General features: G+C 47.3%; 1 protein-coding gene across 4 annotated transcripts in view; it reads left to right on the forward strand.

Moving 5' to 3' along the window:
- Window positions 1-567, forward strand: part of CUNH11orf91 (chromosome unknown C11orf91 homolog) — a 44,125-nt gene extending 43,558 nt beyond the window's left edge. For 2 of the 4 annotated variants that reach the window (XR_003434492.1, XR_003434493.1), the window contains exon 3: window positions 315-504. Coding sequence is in view for 2 of the 4 variants with exons in the window: in XM_027115066.1 (XP_026970867.1) it covers window positions 315-400 (86 nt within the window). In the remaining 2 variants the exon portion in view is untranslated. Of the gene's footprint in view, window positions 1-314 lie in introns of all 4 variants that reach the window. The other 2 variants (XM_027115066.1, XM_027115067.1) reach the window with 1 other exon arrangement.
- Window positions 568-20,436: the final 19,869 nt, after the last annotated feature.

Here is a 20,436-nt window from a genome sequence, read left to right on the forward strand (position 1 = left end):
ACATGTTTAGGTCCATGTGGCCATAGGAATGGTCCCCAATTCATCAGGCACCCTGTAATGTCTCCTTCCTCACATCCTCGGGAAGAAAACTCCAGGAATACTTGGGCTTTTCTGAGTCCTGGATTTCTCAACCACCTATTCTCCACTTTGACGTGTTTTGGCTGTTAGGGTTTTTTTCCCCTCACCCACCTTGGGTCATAATGGGTTTGGGGCTCATGTAGGGAGCACACAATTGCTTCCCAGAAGCTTGCTTTGGAAGTGTTAGAAAAAGCCCTTATGTCTCCTACAGCTAAGTTTGTTTTGCTCTCCTGCAGATAAATTCTTGAAAGCGCTGAAAGATGAAAAGTTACAAGGCCTGAAGATGAGGCAGCCTGGAAAGAAGTCGGCCTCTCTCTCCTGAGGAGCTGCCCACCAGAGCCTAAGCAGCGGCCTCCTTAGGTGTTAGTGCTTAGATAATGTGCCCCGTTTGTTGTCATTTCAAAGATCGTTATTTTTTGTTCTGTATTTACTGCTGTTCTTGTTGATCCCAGCACATACTCTACATACAGTGCCCACTTGAGTGGTAAAGCTCATGGTCTCTCTCCTGTCTGTGCTGCTGCTGGGGAAGCACTCTCACGGGGGCTGGAAGCTGCTGCCCAGCTGGCATTCAAGGGAGGAGGGGATCCCCAACACTGCCAAGTCGGGGTGGGGGGACTGGGAAAAGCCAAGGGCAACATATATTTGGATCTGTTGCTGTGACCGTGCTTGGAAAGGCTCTTTGAGGACTGGGACAAGGGCTTAGTTTGTTTCAAACAGCTTTAGTCCTTGGAAATGTGTTTAGTTTTTAAATGGTTTTTGGAGCACAAAACTCTTTGATAATCTGATCAAAGACACGGTCGTTCCTAGAAATTCATGTAGTCAAGAAATATTTGAGTGCATGTTATGTGCTAGGCGCCCTCCTAGGCTCTTGGGGCTGGGGGGTGCAGACAATAAATATAAGTAAACCATAATGGGTATCAGAAGATGACAGGCTAAGGGGAAAACAAAAAGAGTAGGGGTGAGGATGGTCCTGAGGGTAGGAGGAAAGCAGGGTTTCTTGAAGAGGCAACATCTAAACAAGGTTTGACAAAGGTTAAGGGCGACAGCCAGGTGACAACCTGGGGGCATGTTTCAGGGTGAAGGGCAGGTGCGAAGGCTGAAGGTGGGATGCTTGAGGGTCAGCAGAGAGCCCAGCTGGCTGGAGCAGGAGTGGGGGGAGAGTGGTAGGGACGAGTACAGAGAGGGTCCATTCGAGCGGGACCTTACAAACCATAGTAAGGACTTGGGGTTTTACTCCGAGTGGGATGGGAAGTAGTTAGAGTGTTTTCAGCTGACGAGTAACAGGATCTGACTTGCTCTATGTTGAGAACAGGGTAAGGAGGGACGCAGAGAAAGCAGTTAGGAGGCTGTGGGAATTAATAATCCAGCTAAGCGAGAAGCGATGGTACAGCATTTCTGCCCTTTCCCCCTTGCTGGGTCCCCCATGGGGCACCCGCTGCGGCCACCGTCCCTCTGCCAGGTGCTGCCTCTACGGCCAGGAGGAGCAACAGCTCAGCGCAGGAGTATGCAAAGGGTAACGTAGTTGATAGAAAAAAATCTTCCATCAAATGTAACGTTTTGGTGCTTGGCATCTAGACTCCCTTGTGCCCTTACTGTGCCAGCAGCACAGTAGAACATAGGCAAAGAATCCATCAAGTTTGGAGAATGAATAGGAGTAAGCAGTGAGCCGGAAGACAGGTTAAGAAGGGGTGTAACGGGGGGAAGCCGTCGGCTCTGACAAATGCTGCTGCTCGGCCAAGTGAGAGGAGCCTGAACATTCGCTTTTGGATTCAGCAACTTGGATTCAGTACCGGTGATCTTGCCCAGAGCAATTTTGGTTGAGCGATGGGGGTTAACACCTGAGTGGAGTAGTTTGGGGGAGAGAACGGGAGCAGACGAGCTAGAGACAGCAGGTGTAGATGACTTTTTATGGAGCTTAGCTTCAAGGAAAGCTGAGATCTGAGCAGGAGCCGGCAGGAGAAGCGGGGTTGACAGAATGGTTTTTTAAGAAGGAATAAATGACCAGACATTTGTGGTCTGATGGAGAATGACCCAGTAGAGAAAAACTGACGAGGTAGAAGAGGCTCCTTTGACGCACAGCAAGCCAAATGCTGACACGCCAAGGTTTGCAGCGAAGAGAGGACTGATTTGCGAGGCAGCCAGATGAGAAGCTGTGCGAACAAGCCGCAGGTCAGGTATAGTCCGCCCCCCAAGGCAAGGGCCTGGGGTATTTATGGGGTAGTGAATAAAGACTCAGGGTGGCCGGAGGCGTGGGGAGCATGGGGAGGTGGTTGGAAAAAGGTGCGGTAATTGTCCTTCTGCTTGGGTGTAACTCGGCTACAGGCCTCTGCGTGTTCTGAGGGTGGAGGTTTTAGCCCTCTGATGTCAAAAAGTCACTGAGCGGGGGCTTCCCTGGTGGCGCAGTGGTTGAGAGCCCGCCTGCCGATGCAGGGGACACGTGTCCTGGTCCGGGAAGATCCCACATGCCGCGGAGCGGCTGGGCCTGTGAGCCATGGCCGCTGAGCCTGCACATCCGGAGCCTGTGCTCCGCAACAGGAGAGGCCACAACAGTGAGAGGCTCGCGTACAGCAAAAAAAAAAAAAGTCACTGAGCGGACACTGGCACAGGCCCAGTTAGAGGGTCAGTGGTCCTATCCAGTCTTAACCCACTCAGATCGAATTAGACACAGCTGATTCCAAGTTTCTGGACAAAAACTCAGGCAAAAATCTTACTGTTTAGGCTTTGTGCTGCTTGGAGGACATGCAAGTCTTAAAACGACCTTGATTAGTGAAGGCAGGTGAAATGGATTTAACCCACGGTTTCAGAGAGATGAGGAATTGCTGGAATGGTATCCTTGAGTAAACCAGCGGGGTTGGGTCTAGTTTACAGTAGAGGGATTGGCTTTAGATGGAAGCAGAGATGGTTTATCTGTGATAGCGGGAGGTTGTATTTGCGGTGTAAGGGTGCAGACGCTGATAGATGGATAGATGGGGTGGTGAGAGCCCTGGATGTTACATACACTTGCCCCTAAGTTTGTGCAGCGACCTCTAGCTTGAGGATGCAAATGTGCACACCTGTGAGGCCCAGCTGGACGCCCCGGGTGTGGCGCCGGGAGCCAGGGGGAGGCTGGCAAGCCCCAGAGCTCCTGCCTGACCGCGGGGTCAGTTCCAGCCACTGCCGCCCAGCCAGGAGTGTGGGCCCAGTGTCAGGCAAAAGCTCTTGGGTTGTAAATCTTAGCAATGAATTCCAGTGTTTCCAAAACCCAATGCGGGACATATAAAGGCTGGACAGTCCCCCAGAGTTTGCAACCTCTGTTCTCCCCATGGGAGTCTGCCCACCCTGGGCATTCCAGGCCCTGTCTCCCCTCTCCAGGAAGAAGCCAGATTCCCATTGCCCCAGGCTGGTTGTTACAAGAGAGGCTCCACTGTTCTAGAAAACTGCAGGCTGGCAAGTGCAGTGAGGGGAGCTAGAGACTCTTAATGAGAATAAATGAGAATAAACTAGGCATCAGGAAAACCCAGCGCAGAGCTCAGGTGGAGACAGGGCTGTCCAGTGGGACCCTGTTTCCCATTCCCTCTCCAGAGGCCCAGTAGCCCCCGCCCCCATCCCTCCAGGCTCGAAAATTGGCCACCAGTTAAGTGCATACTGGGCACAGAGGGAGGCAGTTGATGTGAACAATCTAATTCTCACTAGCACCTTGTGAAATAGGAACCGCTCTTGGCATGTTTTACAGATGAGGGAACAGGGGCTCTGAAAGGTGAAGTAGCTTACACCCACCCCCCTCCACCACCCCTGCTGTTCCTGAGCACAGAGTTAGGGAATGGCAGAACCAGGACTGGAACTCAGGCCTGTCAAGGTTCACCCAGGCTGTCCCGCGGCATGGGGCACAGGTACAGGGGGAGCCCTAGTGAGCTATCAGAAGGAAACATTAGGCTCAATACTGGCAAGACATAGTTTTGGGGTTGGCTGAGTTGTTTCCCACAATTTCCCAAGTGAGAATGGGGTTGACGGTATTATGGTGTCACATCCCAGGAATGCCCACACCCAGCCCTGTCACCTATCCCTTCATCCCATGGCTTTGGTCACAGGTCCTGTTATCAGGATGGTGGGGGAGGCAGGTCCTGTGATTGTCAGCCCCTCCAGAATGAAATGGAATGGAAGAGGCTGTTCCCCAAAGAGAAGGTTGCTTGGCAGATGAAAACAGGATGGGGTCCCAGTTGAGCGAACACCCTATGCAGAGGAATAATAGAGTAGTGTGCTGGAGCCAGCTCGAACAGCTCATGAGAGCCAGTGATTAACTTTTCAGGAATTTTGTAAGCTGGTTGTTAAATACAGCCATTGTTAAAAATTAAACTATATCAACTTACAATTAAACTATATTTAAAACTAAGGTAATAAATATTCAAAATTCAGCACTCCCTAATTATTTTGCTACATTTTACAGTTACCTACACTCGAAGTTATTTATGGCTCTTCGTCTGTAGAGCAGAGATACTATAGAACGATGTGCTAATGTTACATTCCTTCCTAATAATGCCACTTGACGTCTTGAAACTGGCCACAGTGAGAGTATTTACACTATGGAAACTGGCAAATGTACAAATCAGGGTTGTTCCTGTCCTCTTCACCCTTCCCAACCTCCAGAAAGACTTGGTTGTCAAACATTTACCAGTACACCACCAGATAAACAGGAAAAAAAATGTATAACTGAGCTAAAGGGAAAGCTGCTTTGGAGCATTCAAAGTTGGGCTGAAGGTATGATTGGAGCTCCCTGCTGCCTCCAGCTTGATTGCCCACTTAGTTACCAACATGGAAGAGCTAGGAAAGAAGAACCTGGTCATGCCTGCTCACAAAGGCAGGCTTTACCTTGTAACAGGCACTCAGGGAGCACAGGTGCACTGACTTTTAAGATGGAGTAAGCTTGGCCACTGGTGATGCAGGGCCCAGGGAATGTCCTGGACTCCGGCCAATCAGATTAGCAACTTGTACTCTCAGGACATCAGGGTAGAGGGCACGCAGAGGGAACAGCCTGTGGGTGAGGGACTGAAGTACATCCTCTCCAATGGTAATTGGTTTGAGCAAGATGGAGCAGGAAACCTGATAGAGTGTGAAACCGACTGTTTAGATCATGACCGCTTCATCAAAGGATCTGTCAGTCCTGAGGGAAGTAGAGAGTTCAGGTGTGATGGGAAAACCTGCCACTCCCTCAGCCAAGTAACCTGTGCCCCACTGTATGGCCAAAGGGGTCAGGCCGGATCCAGCGCCTGCGGGGGCCTGGCTTCTCGGAGCAGGAATAGAAGAGATGTAATCACCGCTTTAAAGACTTCCCTCTCACTGGAGATGAAGGCCGTGTTGGTACCTCATGCACACTGGCCTTTTCCTTTCAACGGCATCTAGATTCTGTCCCCAACCAGATATGTTGGGACATTATATCTGGGACGTTACTTAACCTCTCTGAGCCTGTCTCCTCATCTGGGAAATGGAGATATTGCTCTCATGGGACGGTTGGGTGGGGACAACAAACAAGGTGATAGATGGGGAACTGCCCCCAGCTGGGAGTCATGATTACTGTTTCCCACCCAGTTTAGGACTCAGCCCTCACTGCTAAGCTACTAGTACAGGGAGTGGTGGTGGCCTCGGGGTTTGAGCTGGAGGTTGGCCTGACCAGCAGGGAGGGAGAAACGTTGAATTTGCAGGGCCCTAGAGCTCCACCCACAAAAAGTAGCAAGTGGGTGAGCGTGGCTGGAAGGCAGTTTGGGGAAGAGGGTGATTCTTTTCTAGAGAGGGCCAACCACATTTCTCCCAGGCAACGTCACATCTGCCACATCAGGTGAGCTCAAGGGCTTGGCCTCTCTGGAGGTGGTGCCCCAAAGGGAGAGCTTTGGCCATCGCCCAGGCCTTCTATCCCGTCCATAGCAGAGCATCAGCACATCCAAGAAGCCATCTGTGTGGCGACTGGAGGGAAAGGACTGGAGAGGAATCAGAAGGTGCATCAGTGACGCACAGCTGGAGATGCACATATTCTAGGGGCTTTTCTGGTTGAGAGGAAAGAGGCCACTCAAACTAGTTTACTTAAATAACAAGAGCAGATGCCAGTAGGCTTGTTTGGTTACAAACAGTAGAAACTTACTCAAGAGAAATAAACAAAGGAGGCATCCAGGCCTTTAGGAGGAAAGGAATGAGGTGCTGCCACTGGACACTCAGCTCCAACCACATTCCTCGGAGAGCAAATGTGATCGGCTCGTCTGGGCTGCATGTCCATCTCTGTCCATGTTGGGGCGGGGTGGCCAGGGTCCTGTGATCGCAGCCCCCCCAGAAGCCCTTGGAGCTGGGGAGCATCTGCAGACACACCACATGTCCCATCACAAGCCTCATGCCAATTGGCACCAGGGCTTGGAAGCCACCAGGAGCCCAGGCAGTTGCCCTCCTAACTCCTTCTCACTCTACACACCTGTGCACCTCCTGCCTTTCTGATCAGTTTCCTCCTAGAGAGTCACTCGGGTTCCCCATTCACAGGAACCTTTCCTAGTTCCAGTTCCTAAGAGCAGAATGGCAGTGGATTGCCAGTGGCTTTGAGCTTAGGTCGCGAGTCAGGTGCCAGGAGAGACAGAGCAGGAAAGGTCCTATAATCAGCGGATGATTCTACAGGAGCCTGAGGGAGGATTCCTCCAGAGGGGGGATAAATGTTAGCTATTCCATCTATCCATTCCCAGACTCCCCCAGGATTATTAATCTCTGCAGAGTTTATCTGAATGCAGTGCACATAAACTAAGCCTGCATGCCTTTACTGATTTGTTCATTCATTTATTCATCCAATGGCTCTGTCAGTGAAGCAGGTTCTTCACTTCTCTGAGCCCTTTTCCTCATGGAAAATGTGCATGATAATTGGTGTTGCAAATTAACTGAGATAATGTGTGTGAACTGCTCAGCTCACCACCTGACACACAGCTAATGCTCACCTTCCTAGGGTTTGCCAGGCAAATTTGCATCAAGGCTTCTGGTCATTAACACAAAGTCCTTGTTCCTCTCATGTGGGGCGGGGGGGATCCACTAGGTGACAGCATGGATTTAGACTTGGGATGAAACAGCCCCCATCCCCTCACATCCAGGGCTGATATTTACAAGCTTGTTCTTTATCATCTAGAAGAAAATGCCATTTGGAAATCTTTAGGGAGGAGGAGACACTGTGGCCATTGCAGGCATTCATTGCAAAAATAAACACAGGTGCAACATCAGGCCCTTCTCAGAAGCTGCAGGTGGCCACCTGCTGAGAGCCACGTTTTACTTGCACGGGGAAAATATTTTTACAGAACCAGTTTCAAGGCGAAAAACCCAGTTCACATGAATAAAAGAAGCTGGACTGAACTCATTAATACTTATTATCTGCACTGGTCTGCTCTGGCTGCTATCACAAAGTACCATAGACGGGGTGGCTTGAACAACAGATGTTTATTTCTCACAGTTCTGGAGGCTTGGAAGTCCAAGATCAAGGTGCTGGCCAGTTCAGTTCCTGGTGAGGGCTCTCTTCCTGGCTTGCAGTTGGCCACCTTCTTGCTGTGTTCTCACATGGCAGAGAGAGAGCGAGCTCTGGTGTGTCTCCCTCTTCTTATAAGGACATTAATACCACCATGAAGGCCCTACCTTCATGACCTCATCTAAACCTAATTACCTCCCAAGGCTCCATCTCCAAATGCCAACACACTGGGGATTAAGGCTTCAACCTATGTATGTGGGGCAGGGCGGGGTGGGGTGGGGGGACACGTTTCCATCCATAGCAGATCTATGTTGTCTAATAGAACTATCTGCAGTGACAGAACTGTTTTGTATCTGTGCTGTTTAATATGGAAGTCATTAGCCACACATGGCTATTGAGACTTGACATGTGGCTAGTACACCTGAGCAACTGAATTTTAAATTTTATTTCATTTTAATTATTTAAATTTCAGTTTAAATAGCCACATGGGGTTAGTGGCTACCATACTGGACAGCTCAGGTCTATATATATATTTTTCCCCCTTATTTAATTGATTAGATCGTGTTGAGTGTGGAAAGAGGGAAGTTTGGGGTTTAATGTAGGCTTGGTTTCCAGCATTAATTGATATGGGAGCAGGTCAAAGTGGTACCTCTTTAGAAACCAGTGAAGTGAAGCCACTGCCTATGGGGACACAGTGGGTTGTCAGCTGAGCCCACCCGCTCCCTCCAAGTAGCAGCTCCTCTCTGTGTAAGCCTCCAGGAAGCTAGGCTCCCTTTTTATCCCTCCTGGAAGTAATTTGGGAAGAGTCACAGGACAATCAGGAAAAGGCTCGCTTGTCCAAGATGTGGAGCGTTTGTGCACGTGCGCACGCGGGCATGCACACAATCAGGCCTCTTGCAGAAAAAGGTTGTGTGACCCTCTGCACGGGAAAGAGGGCGGTGTCTAAATCTGAATTGCTCACTGCATCCTTCCCCATCCATCCCAAAGAAACAGTTTACTACAGGTGCGTTTCAAGAACTGATGTCATTTTATAGTTTGTTTCAGGAACAGAGCAAAGATGCTCTGACGAGACCAGTTCTAGCACCAGAAGAGGTGTCTTGGGGTCTGAGTACAAGAGAGACCACTGGGGGTTAGTGACACTCTGGGAGTTTCTCCCCAGCCCTGCCACAATATCACATGATACCAACTATCAAGCACTAGTTATCAAGGGATTTCTCTGTGCCAGGTCCTGGGCTCAGCATGCTACTTATAGCATCTCATTAGTGTTTATAGCCTGAACCTATGAGGAATATGTCCTCATCCCCACTTACAGAGGCACAGAGAAGTGTACAGCTAGGATGTGGCCAAGCTGCTCTAAAGCCCAAACACTTAAACCCTTAGCTCACTGTTTCTTGACTGGCTTCAGTTTATTCTATTTTCCCTGTTCCCCTCCAGCCCACCTCAGCCAGCTGCCATGGAGAGTGTGTGGGCAAATGTCATAACTGACAAGAGTCTGGACTCCAAGATAAGGACAGGCAAGTTTTCTCCTGAATCCAGCACAGGCGAACTTCACTTTAGCAACGCTGTCCCTGAGCAGTGACATGAGCAGTCTCATGAAGTTTTACTAAATAGAATCTTATTTTCCTCTGGCTTACCATATGATTCTGGTAATGAGTTCCATGTCATTCTTACAGAGCCGACCGTCTTTGCTGCCAGACCTTTAAATGCACCAAGCTCAGGTGTTTTGCAAGTTGCTTGCTAGGACCAGGATGGTATGCCCTGGGTGAGTTGAGTCTTTTGGGTGCTCAGAAGAATGACTCCTGGGAGTGATGGGACTGTGGAATCTGTGGGAGATCTCCAGCCGGTTCCAGCTAGTCTCACCTCAGCCAGGTGATGAAGAGCCTTTCCTATCACAGCACCAGCGACCTCTCCCTAGGTGTCCCGAGCTCACCCTCTTTTGGGGGCGGCTTATTGGTGTCCTGAGCTGTTGAAAAGGGAGGCTGTCCACAGTTGGGGGCTGGAAGGGGCTGAGCATAGGAGTCACTCCTGGTGGATCAATGGGTAATGCTTCAGCTCTGGCAAGATAGTGAGTTTCCCAACGCTAGAAGTATTCAAGCAGAGGCTAATCAATAACAATAGTCCATCATGCTCGTAGAGTGCCCTGCCGTTGGAAACTCTGTGTTCTCTCCTTCCAGCTCTATAGTCACTTCACTGACTAGGTCCCAGCTTCATTTCACAGATAAGGCTCAAAGAGGGGACATGACTTGCCCAGAGGAGCACAGCTAGAATGCGGTAAAGGTGAGGTTCCAATCTAGAACTGGATGACCCCAAATCCTAACATGGGCATCCCTTTAAAGTGTGATAACAGTGGCCTTGACATAGATTCAGAGCTAGAGTAAAACTTTTCAGACCCCAAACTGAAAATATTTTGGTGTCCTCTCACTCCATGCATGATTTAAAATCAAGGAAATTCTTCCACTCCCACTCAGTGGTGACTACATTGCTTTCTTCCCCTAAATAACCCTCCATCTCCTCCCCATTCTTTCCCCTCTCCCTCCTTTTGAGTACCTGCCCGGCTGAAGTCCTAATTCTGCTTAATCTTTGACCAGGTAGGCCTCTATAGTGTCCACAGGTCATGGGGTGGATTGCAGGGTAGAAACATGGATCATTTCCCCAGTAAATTCTCTTCCAACTAAAAGAGTCTAGGATCCTATAATTTCAAAAACAGTTGAGACATCAGTTCATCACATGGTGATTTCTAATATTATGAGAATTTGTAAACGCTTGTTAAAATCTTTTCCTTATGGGGAATGGAGAAAGAACTAGTACGCAAGAGAAAAGACAAAATGTGAACACATAGATCCACTAACACCTTGGAAAGAAAATTACCAGCAAGAGGATGTGCTTTATTTCATGTGCAAAATTTCCAGGAGTAAACAAACACAATTTCAACTAAGGAAAACAGGCTAATGCAGCAGAGAAATGGTATCACAAAGAAAGAAAAAGAAGTGGTATCACTGCAGAGCTCTACCTGGTTCACCTGTTTAGATTTGCTCCACAGAGCACTATAGTTCAGAGGCTGAATAAAAACCCAAGCCCATTCATTAATAATCCAATATGTTCTGAATGGCAGTGTACTGATATGAACAATGCAAAGTGAGTGTTCGGTGCACCGTGGTTTCACTCGTAAAGTACTGAATATATGGTTCCTGAAATCAACAAATACTTGTTGATTCTTGGCAGTTGGCAACTTGTTCTCTATCCCCACTGGTATATTGTGGGTACCTTACTAATCAGTTAGAGATCCTTGGGAAGGAAAGCTGTGTGTAGCCTAATCAGAAGATGCAATTGCAGAGTCTGTTATTTTCTAAACCTAAATGTTTCCAGAAAGAAGGGGACTTCAGTTTTCATTAGGCTGGCTCTTATGAGGTAGAAAAATCGTTGAATGCATGGTGAGTCCTTCATATGTTGGGCTTTGCGTCTCAAGGATCAGTCTCTGTGCGTGAACTCTGTGCGGGGAGGCGCTGTCTCGCTCACCGCTGAATCCCGATCACCTAGCATGGCGTCTGATGCATAGTAAGAATTCAGGAAAGTTTGCTCAGCCAATGAAGGACTGAATGGATGGCTATGTGGAAGCTTCTATCAGTGCTTCCTGTACAGTTCCAGTTAAATGAAAGATTAACAGTCAACAGACATGCACATCCCTGGCAGAAAGACAGCCCTGCAGCCCTTCTCCGGGCCTCGTATCTGCTCAAGTCACGGCTTCTGGTCTCAGCCTTTGGTTCTCCTTTACCTGGACCATTAAAAGAGTTGGCCCCTGGGACACAGAAAGCTTGTCTGGGACCTTCCAATTTTCAGGACAAAACCTTAAATTAGAGAGAAGCAAACTTTTAGTTCCCAAAGCACCTGAACATTAATACATGAAGCAACTCGGGCAATTTGGCAACCCTTTGTTTTCACGGTCTTAAGACTATCTACGCCCTTTCTCTTGATGCTGTCAAATTTGATCTAGAAAATGGACTACTCCAGGAGCATGCAAACAGTTTCTGGCTTTGCCACCAGCCGAAGCATGAGAAATCCGGTCCAACAGATGACTTATCGGTCGACCCTATGTCCCCAATCCAATAGTTTCTAAACGTCCCGTAGGTAAGACATCTGGGTGGTAGCCTGACTTTTCATTAGGTTATGTCGGCATCACTGGGAATATGGCTTCAAGAGATGTGGCTTCCACAGGCCCTGTGGGGCTCCCGTAGGCCTCAGCCACCAGGAGCTGGGTGACAGAGTGGGCACTGGGGGCAAAAGCAAGCCCTTTTATATGTTCTGTGAAGGCCTGGCAGAGTCCAGAGCAAGCACACAGAGCCCATATCAGAGACCAGGTAACCTGCAGTGTTTTCCCTTCAAGAGTTAGCCAGAGCTCTTTGGCTTGGAGGAGGGGTAGGTGGTGAAACTGTTATGCTAACAAAACTTGATTTCAGTTCTGAGGGGTCAGATGACCTCTCCCTAAATGTGGGTTTTTCTTTGTGCAAATATGAACACTGGAATGTTGTTAAAATGAAGTACCCAATTGTGTCAACCAGTATTTGTCATAACTGTACCTCCAAAAGGTCATAGAGAGACTCACAGCAATTGTGTTTCCCTCTAACCATCTGTGTACATTTTACAGTTAATTGACCATCACTCTCACTAATGTTTTCATTACTTGGTTCCATACTCCTTCCTAGGCACATCCTTTCTGGCTTCCAGTGGCCAGCAGAGCTCTTGAGTTGGATGCATGACATTTCCTAAAAGATGTCTGGAGATCATCCTTTGGAATAAGTTTGCTCTCCTATTTCTAATGGAGACCAGCAAGGAGGGGCTGGCTTTGTCATGTGCCTTTTCCAGCTCCCTGGGGCTGTGTATGTCAGCCATTCCTGGGATGGAAGTAGGCACCAACCACTTCCTTCCATTTGATCACGTCATTGGTCCTGAGAGCTAGGAGCAGCCAGGGTCCAGGAGGAAAGAAAAAGCAAATGCGGGAGCAGGGAAGCCCTCTGTTCCTGGGCCCACTGGTCCTCTCCTCTGCCGTGCTCTCCACCCCATGGCGAGCCCTGCAACAGCATTTTGCAGAGGCTCTAAGTTTACTCCTCGTCACTGAAGCAAGACAGCAGCTTCGGGGGAGTCTTTTGTACATAGTTGACCTTTCTTTACAGAGGGGCAGAGTGGAGTGAAGAATCGCTCCCTCAGTCTCTAGGTACTTTCTGAGTGTTTGCAGAAAGCTTCAGCAGTTAGGCTGAAGTGAGGAACATCACTGTGTTGCCGCCCAAATCTCACTGGAGCCGCCAAAGCCCAGGGTCGTGTCTCTCCATTAGGGCATAGGGACTCCTCTGAAACATTCAGAGTTGGGGTTTTGGTCTATTTTTATTACAGGAGATAGGCTTTCTTATCTCTAATCTCCTTGGCTTCAAGGTTACTTCTTAGTCAATGTTCTGATTTCTTAGATCTTTGTTTTGAATACAGCCCATCATGGCCTCTGAGCCTTGACCATTCAGTTTCAACACCTGCTGCTAACAGACTCTGTTTCTTGGTGTTTCCTAGCGAAACAATCTGGTTGGCCTAGCCCCACGTGCTAAGCCACATTTTTTTGGTGGCTGGTCAGCCTATGAATCTGTGGCTCCTGGGTCAGATATGCCTCCTGTCCAACCAGCTTGGATCAAAGGGCAGAGCATGGAGTATAACACAGAGTCTCTGGTCAGGTCTAAACATAAGGCTGGCATCATGATTGCTGGGACTAGCAATGAGGAAATAGGTGGTCTTGGAAGTTTATGTCCCAGACTAACGTCATCCCTGGACTCCTCGGGAGCACCGGATGGGACTTCTTTATGTTCTGAGAAGGGCATGTAAGCAAACATTGGCTTATTCTGCCCCTGGACACCATCTGCCCGAAGAATACAGTCGTGGATGGGCTGGAACTGCTGCTCAGGGGCCTGTGGATGGCCAGGGGTGAGCTCTTTTTAGCTGATGAGCTCATGCCCCAGGTTGAGACCACAGGGGGTCTGCCAGACCCACAACTGTCCTTTAACAACCCCCAGCGGGCACTGCTGTACAACTGCTTTGTGAGTCCATCTCACCATCTGGAGTAGGCAAAATGAGGCGCAGGCAGGTTTGGGGGCGTGAAAGCCTTTGCCATTTTATTTTACCATAAAAAATTCTAATAGCATATGAACACTGTTCCTGGCAGAGGCCAAGGACGTACAAAGTTAATTAGGAAGCAGAGCATCACATTACAACAGGTACAGTCAAGCTCCTGTTCGGTACTTGCCTTTGCCCAGCATGTCGAACATGTTTGGTGAGAATTCCTGGCCTGGGTTTACCCCCCAGAGCGAAAGCGCAGGCACAGGTACTTACATGTCTTCCAAATCATAGGCAGCAACAGCAAAACACAGCTCCAGGTGAGGCTGGCTTTTATGGGCAGTTCCAAACTTAGGATCATCTTTGTATTTTTATTTTACAGAATATAACTACTTTAAAAATTTTATAGAACACGTGACCAATTAGTTCAGTAGATGGAAGGAGCTAAAACATTTCGCTGGATGAAACTGAATTATGAAGCTAATACTTTAGTAAGAACATCTTCAAATATACTTTTTTTTTTTTTTTTTTTGGCGGTACGCAGTCCTCTCACTGTTGCAGCTTCTCCCGTTGCGGAGCACAGGCTCCGGACGTGCAGGCTCAGCGGCCACGGCTCACGGGCCCAGCCGCTCCGCGGCACGTGGGATCTTCCCGGACCGGGGCACGAATCCGTGTCCCCTGCATCGGCAGGCGGACTCTCAACCACTGCGCCACCAGGGAAGCCCCTCAAATATACTTTTGAAAGCATTTTCGGGTACATCATGCCATGTGCTCCTTACAACCACCACGGGAGGTAGGAAATGCAAAAGTTCTTATACCCATTTCACAGATGAGGAACCAGAGACTGGTTTAACGTGAATTGTCAAGGCCTTGATTATTTCTGCTTTTCTCAAAACTTCCAGACCAACGATATTCCTCTGATTCTATTCGGTCAAACCATCTCTGAACTCAGTTTGTGTGTGGGTTTGGAGGGGGCCAGTTTAGTCATAAGGTAGAGATGAAGCCACAGTTAATTTATGTAAAATACATTGATGGCCTCCCTCCATAATTCACAAAAGTCTGGCCAAAGTCAGAGAATGGAGATAATCAATTTCAAGATTTCATTATATAACAACTTTCATTAAAGTGCGGATCTGTCCTATGAAGACAAATTCTGCCCCATCACAAATTTCTCTGTTTTTGAAACCTGCATAATCAAAGCAACTTAATATCCTCTAGAAGAATTTTGTTTCTGGCACTAGTTCTATTGATACTTCCTAAATATCCCTTCCCAGAAACACCCTACATTTTAGCCCTTACCACAGGCTAGGATTCTGTAACAGTTCACCTTAAGAAATCAAGAGACTTTACAATTCTTGGGACATTAACTTATTAAATATTTAGAAGGGAAGAGCCACAATAATATCAATTTTACTAGAGACCAATTTCGTTTCAAAAGACTCTATTGAGAAGCTCATCAGTTTTCACATCAAGCAAGTGTGTGGCCAAGAGCCACATTAACATCACCTGAGCTAAGATCATTCGTTTCAATTTACAAGTATTTATCATCTGCTAAGCAAGACGTTGTGCTAACGGGGCCTCAGTCAGAAGTCACTTCCTAGACCCAGCAGCATTTTCAACAGGGCAGGTGTTGGGGTGGGAGTGGTGGGCAGGTCTGCAAGCACGTGCATGCTCACTTGACGTGGGAGTCGAGGATGCCCTTGCCTCTCCGTGGCAGTGTCCACAGGGACTGCTCACCTGCTGGCTGCCATCCTGGGGGTAGTGGCCAATTCCAGGCTTTTGAAGGACCTACCCTCTCATGCTTCCTCCTCTGGGTACAAGCCCTCAGCAAAAGCCCTCAATGAAAGGGTCAGTCCAGGGGCGCCATGCTTATGTCACATGACCCCTGTCTCCTTGCTGACAGCTGATTGTATAGGCACCTGACCCAAGGGTGGCTCATCGTAGGCGGGTGAACTGGACCAATCCGAGTCTCAAGAATTTGCCCTGTGGGCACAGAGATGGCAGCCAGAGAGGGGTGGGTAATGAAAGGGTAAAGTTGTGCAGAGTGGGTCCTGGGGTGGATTTTCAGCTACATACACACTAATGAGAAAACAGAGAAGGACAGTTGGCCGAGCGAAGCAGGAGAACGGAGCAGGTATGCAGAGAAAAACAGGTGAAAGCCCGTGTGGAGAGAGGACAGGAGACAGCGAGCCGGGGGGAGGACGTCGGTCTCCATCCCTCCCCACCGGGAGCTGTTTTGTTTCCATGAAATGGCCCTGCGTAGGCACACCTGGTCTTATTGCGCTTTGCTTATTGCACTTTGCAGATATTTCATTTTTTTATAAATCGAAGGTTCGTGGCAACCTTGTGTCGAGCAAGTCTATTGGCACCATTTTTCCAACAGCATTTGTTCTCTTCATGTCTCTGTATCACATTTTGGTAATTCTTGCAATATTTCAATTTTTTCATTATTATTATATTTGTTATGTTGGTCTGGGATCACTGGTCTTTGATGTTACTATTGTAATTGTTTTGGGCGCCGTGAACCACGCCCATATAGAGGACAAACTTAGTCAATGTCGTGTGTGTTCTGACTGCTCCACTGACCGGCTGTTCCCCCGTTTCTTCTCTCCCTCTTCTTGGGCCTCCCTATTCCCTGAGATACAACAATATTGAAATTAGGACAATTAATAACCCTACAATGCCCTCTAAATGTTCAAGTGAAAGAAAGAGTCTAATGTCTCTCATTTTAAATCAAAAGCCGGAAGTGATTAGGCTTAGTGAGAAGAAGGCATGTTGAAAGCTGAGACAGGCCAAAAGCTAGGCCTCTTGCACCAAACAGTTAACCAAGTTGTGAGCGCAAAGAAAAAGTTCTTGAAGGAAATTAAGAGTGCTATTCCAGTGAAAACACAAATGATAAGAAAGTAAAGCAGCCTATTGCTGGTCTGGAAAAAGTTTTAGTAGTCTAAAGATCCAGCCAGCCACAACATTCCCTTAATCAAAGCCCCATCCAGAGCAAGGCCCCAGCTCTCTTCAATTTCATGAAGGCTGAGAGGTGAGGAAGCTGCAGAAGAAAAGCTTGAAGCCAGCAGAGTTTGGTTCATGAGCTTTAAGGAAAGAAGCCGTCTCCAAAACATAAAAGCACAAGGTGAAGCAGTAAGTGCTGATGCAGAAGCTGCAGCAAGTCACCCAGTAGATACAGCTGAGATGATTAATGAAGGTGACTGCACTGAACAACAGACTGTCAATGTAGACGAATGTTGGAGGACAGAGGGAATGAAAAGTACCCACCAGACTGAGAAGGCATCTTGAGACTGAAAAATTAGGCAGGAAGCTCCATGTAATCAACGGATCAGTTTATTACAGGGTAATTTACTCACAGGGTGGGATTGGCTGGACAACAATCCAGAAGCATTCTGCACTGCCGAGGGGCCATTGGGACAATTTTATCGCTAACCTAGAATATGGAGGTATGTGCTTGGAAACAGGACGTGCATTCCTAAGTCAAGATTTATGATGGGTAACTAGTCTCATGGGCACCGGGATTACATTAGGGAAGGTTTTCATCATTTGGGGGGACTAGAGAGCATAGAGGCTACCGGGTCCTAACGATTATTAAACAGTATCTATTAACTACAAAGCCTTTGATGACAGAGAAGTGATTCACTGCACAGTACAGTCCTGGGTGAAGTCAGTAAACGGACAGGAGAAACTAAGCGTCCAAGATGGCCATCAGTTATGCTAACAGCCATACAACAAAACAGTCTTATATTAGAAGGGGATGTCATCCAGGACTTTCATAGCCAGAGAGGAGAAGCCAATGCCTGGCTTCAAAACTTCAAAGGACTGGCTCACTCTCTTGTTAGAGGCTAATGCAGCTGGTGACTTAAAGTTGAAGCCAATGCTCATTTACCATTCCAAGAACCCTAGGGCCCTTAAGAATTATGCTAAATCTACTCTGCCTGTGCTCTATAAATGGAACAAGAAAGCCCAGATGACAGCACATCTGTTTGACAACATGGTTTAATGAATATTTTAAGCCCGCTGTTGAGATTACTGCTCAGAAAAGATTCTTTTTTTAAATAGTACTGCTCATTGACAATGCATCTGGTCAACCAAGAGCTCTGATGGGGATGTACAATGAGATTCATGCTGTTTTCATGCTTGCTAACACATCCATTCTGCAGCCCATGGATCAAGGAGTACTTTTGACTTTGTCTTATTATTTAAGAAATGCATTTTGTAAGGCTTCATAGATAGTGATTCCTCTGATGGATGTGGGCAAGGTCAACTGAAAACGTTCTGAAAAGGATTCACTATTCTAGATACCATTAAGAACACTTGTGATTCGTGGGAAGAGGTCAAAATATCAACATAACAGGAGTTTAGAAGAAGTTGATTCCAATTCTCATGGATGACTTCAGTGGAGGAAGTAACTGCAGATGTGGTGGGAACAGCAAGAGAACTAAAAGTGGAGCCTGAAGATGTGACTGAATTGCTGCAATCTCATGATAAAACTAACAGATGAGGAGTTGCTTCTTATGGATGAGCAAAGAAAATGGTTTCTTGAGATGGAATCTACTCCTGGTGAAGATGCTGTGAAGGCTGTTGAAAGGGCAACAAAGGATTTAGAATATGACTTAGATGATAAAGCAGCAGCAGCGTTTTGAGAGGATTGACTCAATTTTGAAAGAAGTTCTAATGTGGTCAAAATGCTATCAAACAGCATTGCAGCTATAGAGAAATCGTTCATGAAAGGAAGAGTCAATCAATGCAGCAAACTTCATCGTTGCCTTATTTTAAGAAATTGCCACGACCGTGCCAACCTTTAGCAACCACCATCCTGATCAGTCCACAGCCATTAACACTGAAGCAAGACCCTCCACCAGCAAAAAGATTGCAACTCGCTGAAGGCTCAGGTGATGGTTAGCACTTTTTACCAATAAAGTGTTTTTAAATTAAGGTATGTATTTTTTTAGACATAATGCTATTTCACATTTAATAGACTACAGTATAGTGTAAATATAACTTTTATATGCACTGGGAACCCCAAAATTAATGTGACTCACATTATTGTGATATTTGCTTTATTGTGGCAGTCTAGAACCAAACCCACAATATTTCTGAGGTCTGCCTGTATTTGCTCAGTCAGTCTCTACATTTGAGCAAGTGTGAATGGGTTTCTGGTCCTCACAAAGGTCCTTGACTAGAATATCTTCAAGATTGGACTAAATGGCTGCATTTAATTTCTAATACTTGGACCCAAGTCAGTCACTGCTAAATGATTATCTTTCCCTAAGCGTATTTGGCTGTATTTTGTTAGAAAAGTCCAAACTACTTTCTGATGTGTAATAGGAGTGGATGACATTTAAATTCTGTTCTCAAACTTTAAAATAGTATCTGTTCTTTTTTTTTTTTTTGCAGTACGCAGGCCTCTCACTGTTGTGGCCTCTCCCATTGCGGAGCACAGGCTCCGGAGCGCAGGCTCAGAGGCCATGGCTCACGGGCCCAGCCGCTCCGCGGCATGTGGGATCTTCCCAGACCAGGGCACGAACCTGGCATCGGCAGGCGGACTCTCAACCACTGCGCCACCAGGTAAGCCCCGTTATTTTTTTTCATTAAACAATGAGTGCCTGTGTGTTACGTAGAAAAAAGAAGCTTATTTATTGGTAATCGGTATTTAAATCTTTTGATCTATTTTGTTAATTTCTGCCTGTTAGAGAAGCACTTATTTTAGTCAGGTATTTAAATCTTTCTCCTCCTCCATCCGGACTCTCAGAAGTCTTCTTTTTTTATATCACAAATCTAACAATATCCTACCCATTCTTCCATCAAGAATGCTCAGAAATTACATGCCCTTCTGCTGAATTCTTAAATTAGCACATGCACAATATAACTTCTTCTGGCACCGGAGAATTGATTCCTACGCGATCCACCCTGTCTTAGTCATTCGTCAGCTCAGGCTGCCATACCAGAGAACCATAGCCTGGGTGGCTCACAAACAACAGACATTTATTTCTCACAGTTCTGGAGGACAGAAGTCCAAGATCAGGGTGCCAGCATGGTCAGGTCCTGGTGAGAGCCCTCTTCTGGGTTGCAGACTGTCGACTTCTTATTTTATCCTCATGTGGCAGAAAAGAGGGCAAGAGAGCTTTCTGGGGTCCCTTTTATAAGGGCATTAATCCCATTCACGAGGGCTCCCCTCACTAGCTAAGCACCTCCCAAGGCCCCACCTCCTAATACCATCACATTGGGGGTTAGGATTTCAGCATAGAAATTGTGGAGGACACATTCAGTCCATAGCACACCCTGAAAGAGGCAAGTTCCTATTCCACAGGTACCAATGCATCTCGGGTGGTAGGTACCAGGGCACGCAATAGACTTTTACGTTCCTATACCACGGGATCGCCTCCCCTAATGCAAAGTGCAGACTCGGCTGCCTCTCGGTGACAAGCTGCTGTGGCCTCCCCACCTGCCTGTTTGGACCCACGGCACTGAGAGAAGAACACAGCCCTGAAGTCTTGAACAGCAGCAGAGAACACCATTTCCTCGAAGGCGCTCTCTGGAAAAAGCCAAAATGCCTTTCTTTTCACGAATGCAGAAAACTCACGTTGAAACTAGTTCCGAAAAATGTTTATTATGCCACAAACGCATTGTCCTCATACACTTTATCTGAAGTTCTTTACATATTCAATTATCTTTTTTCTTCACAAGAGCGTAGATAGTCCCTCATATGACCCTTGTCTACTTTTTGAACTTCCTAGCGCAGTTCAAGAAACATGTCGCAGGCAAGCGTGCAGGCAGCATGGTGAAATGGAAAGCAAGCCCGATCGTGAGTC

The sequence above is a fragment of the Aethalodelphis obliquidens genome, unplaced genomic scaffold (genome assembly GCF_003676395.1).
Source record: "Aethalodelphis obliquidens isolate GAN/ISIS:26980383/991018 unplaced genomic scaffold, ASM367639v1 scaffold14, whole genome shotgun sequence".
NCBI classification, from domain to species: domain Eukaryota; kingdom Metazoa; phylum Chordata; class Mammalia; order Artiodactyla; family Delphinidae; genus Aethalodelphis; species Aethalodelphis obliquidens.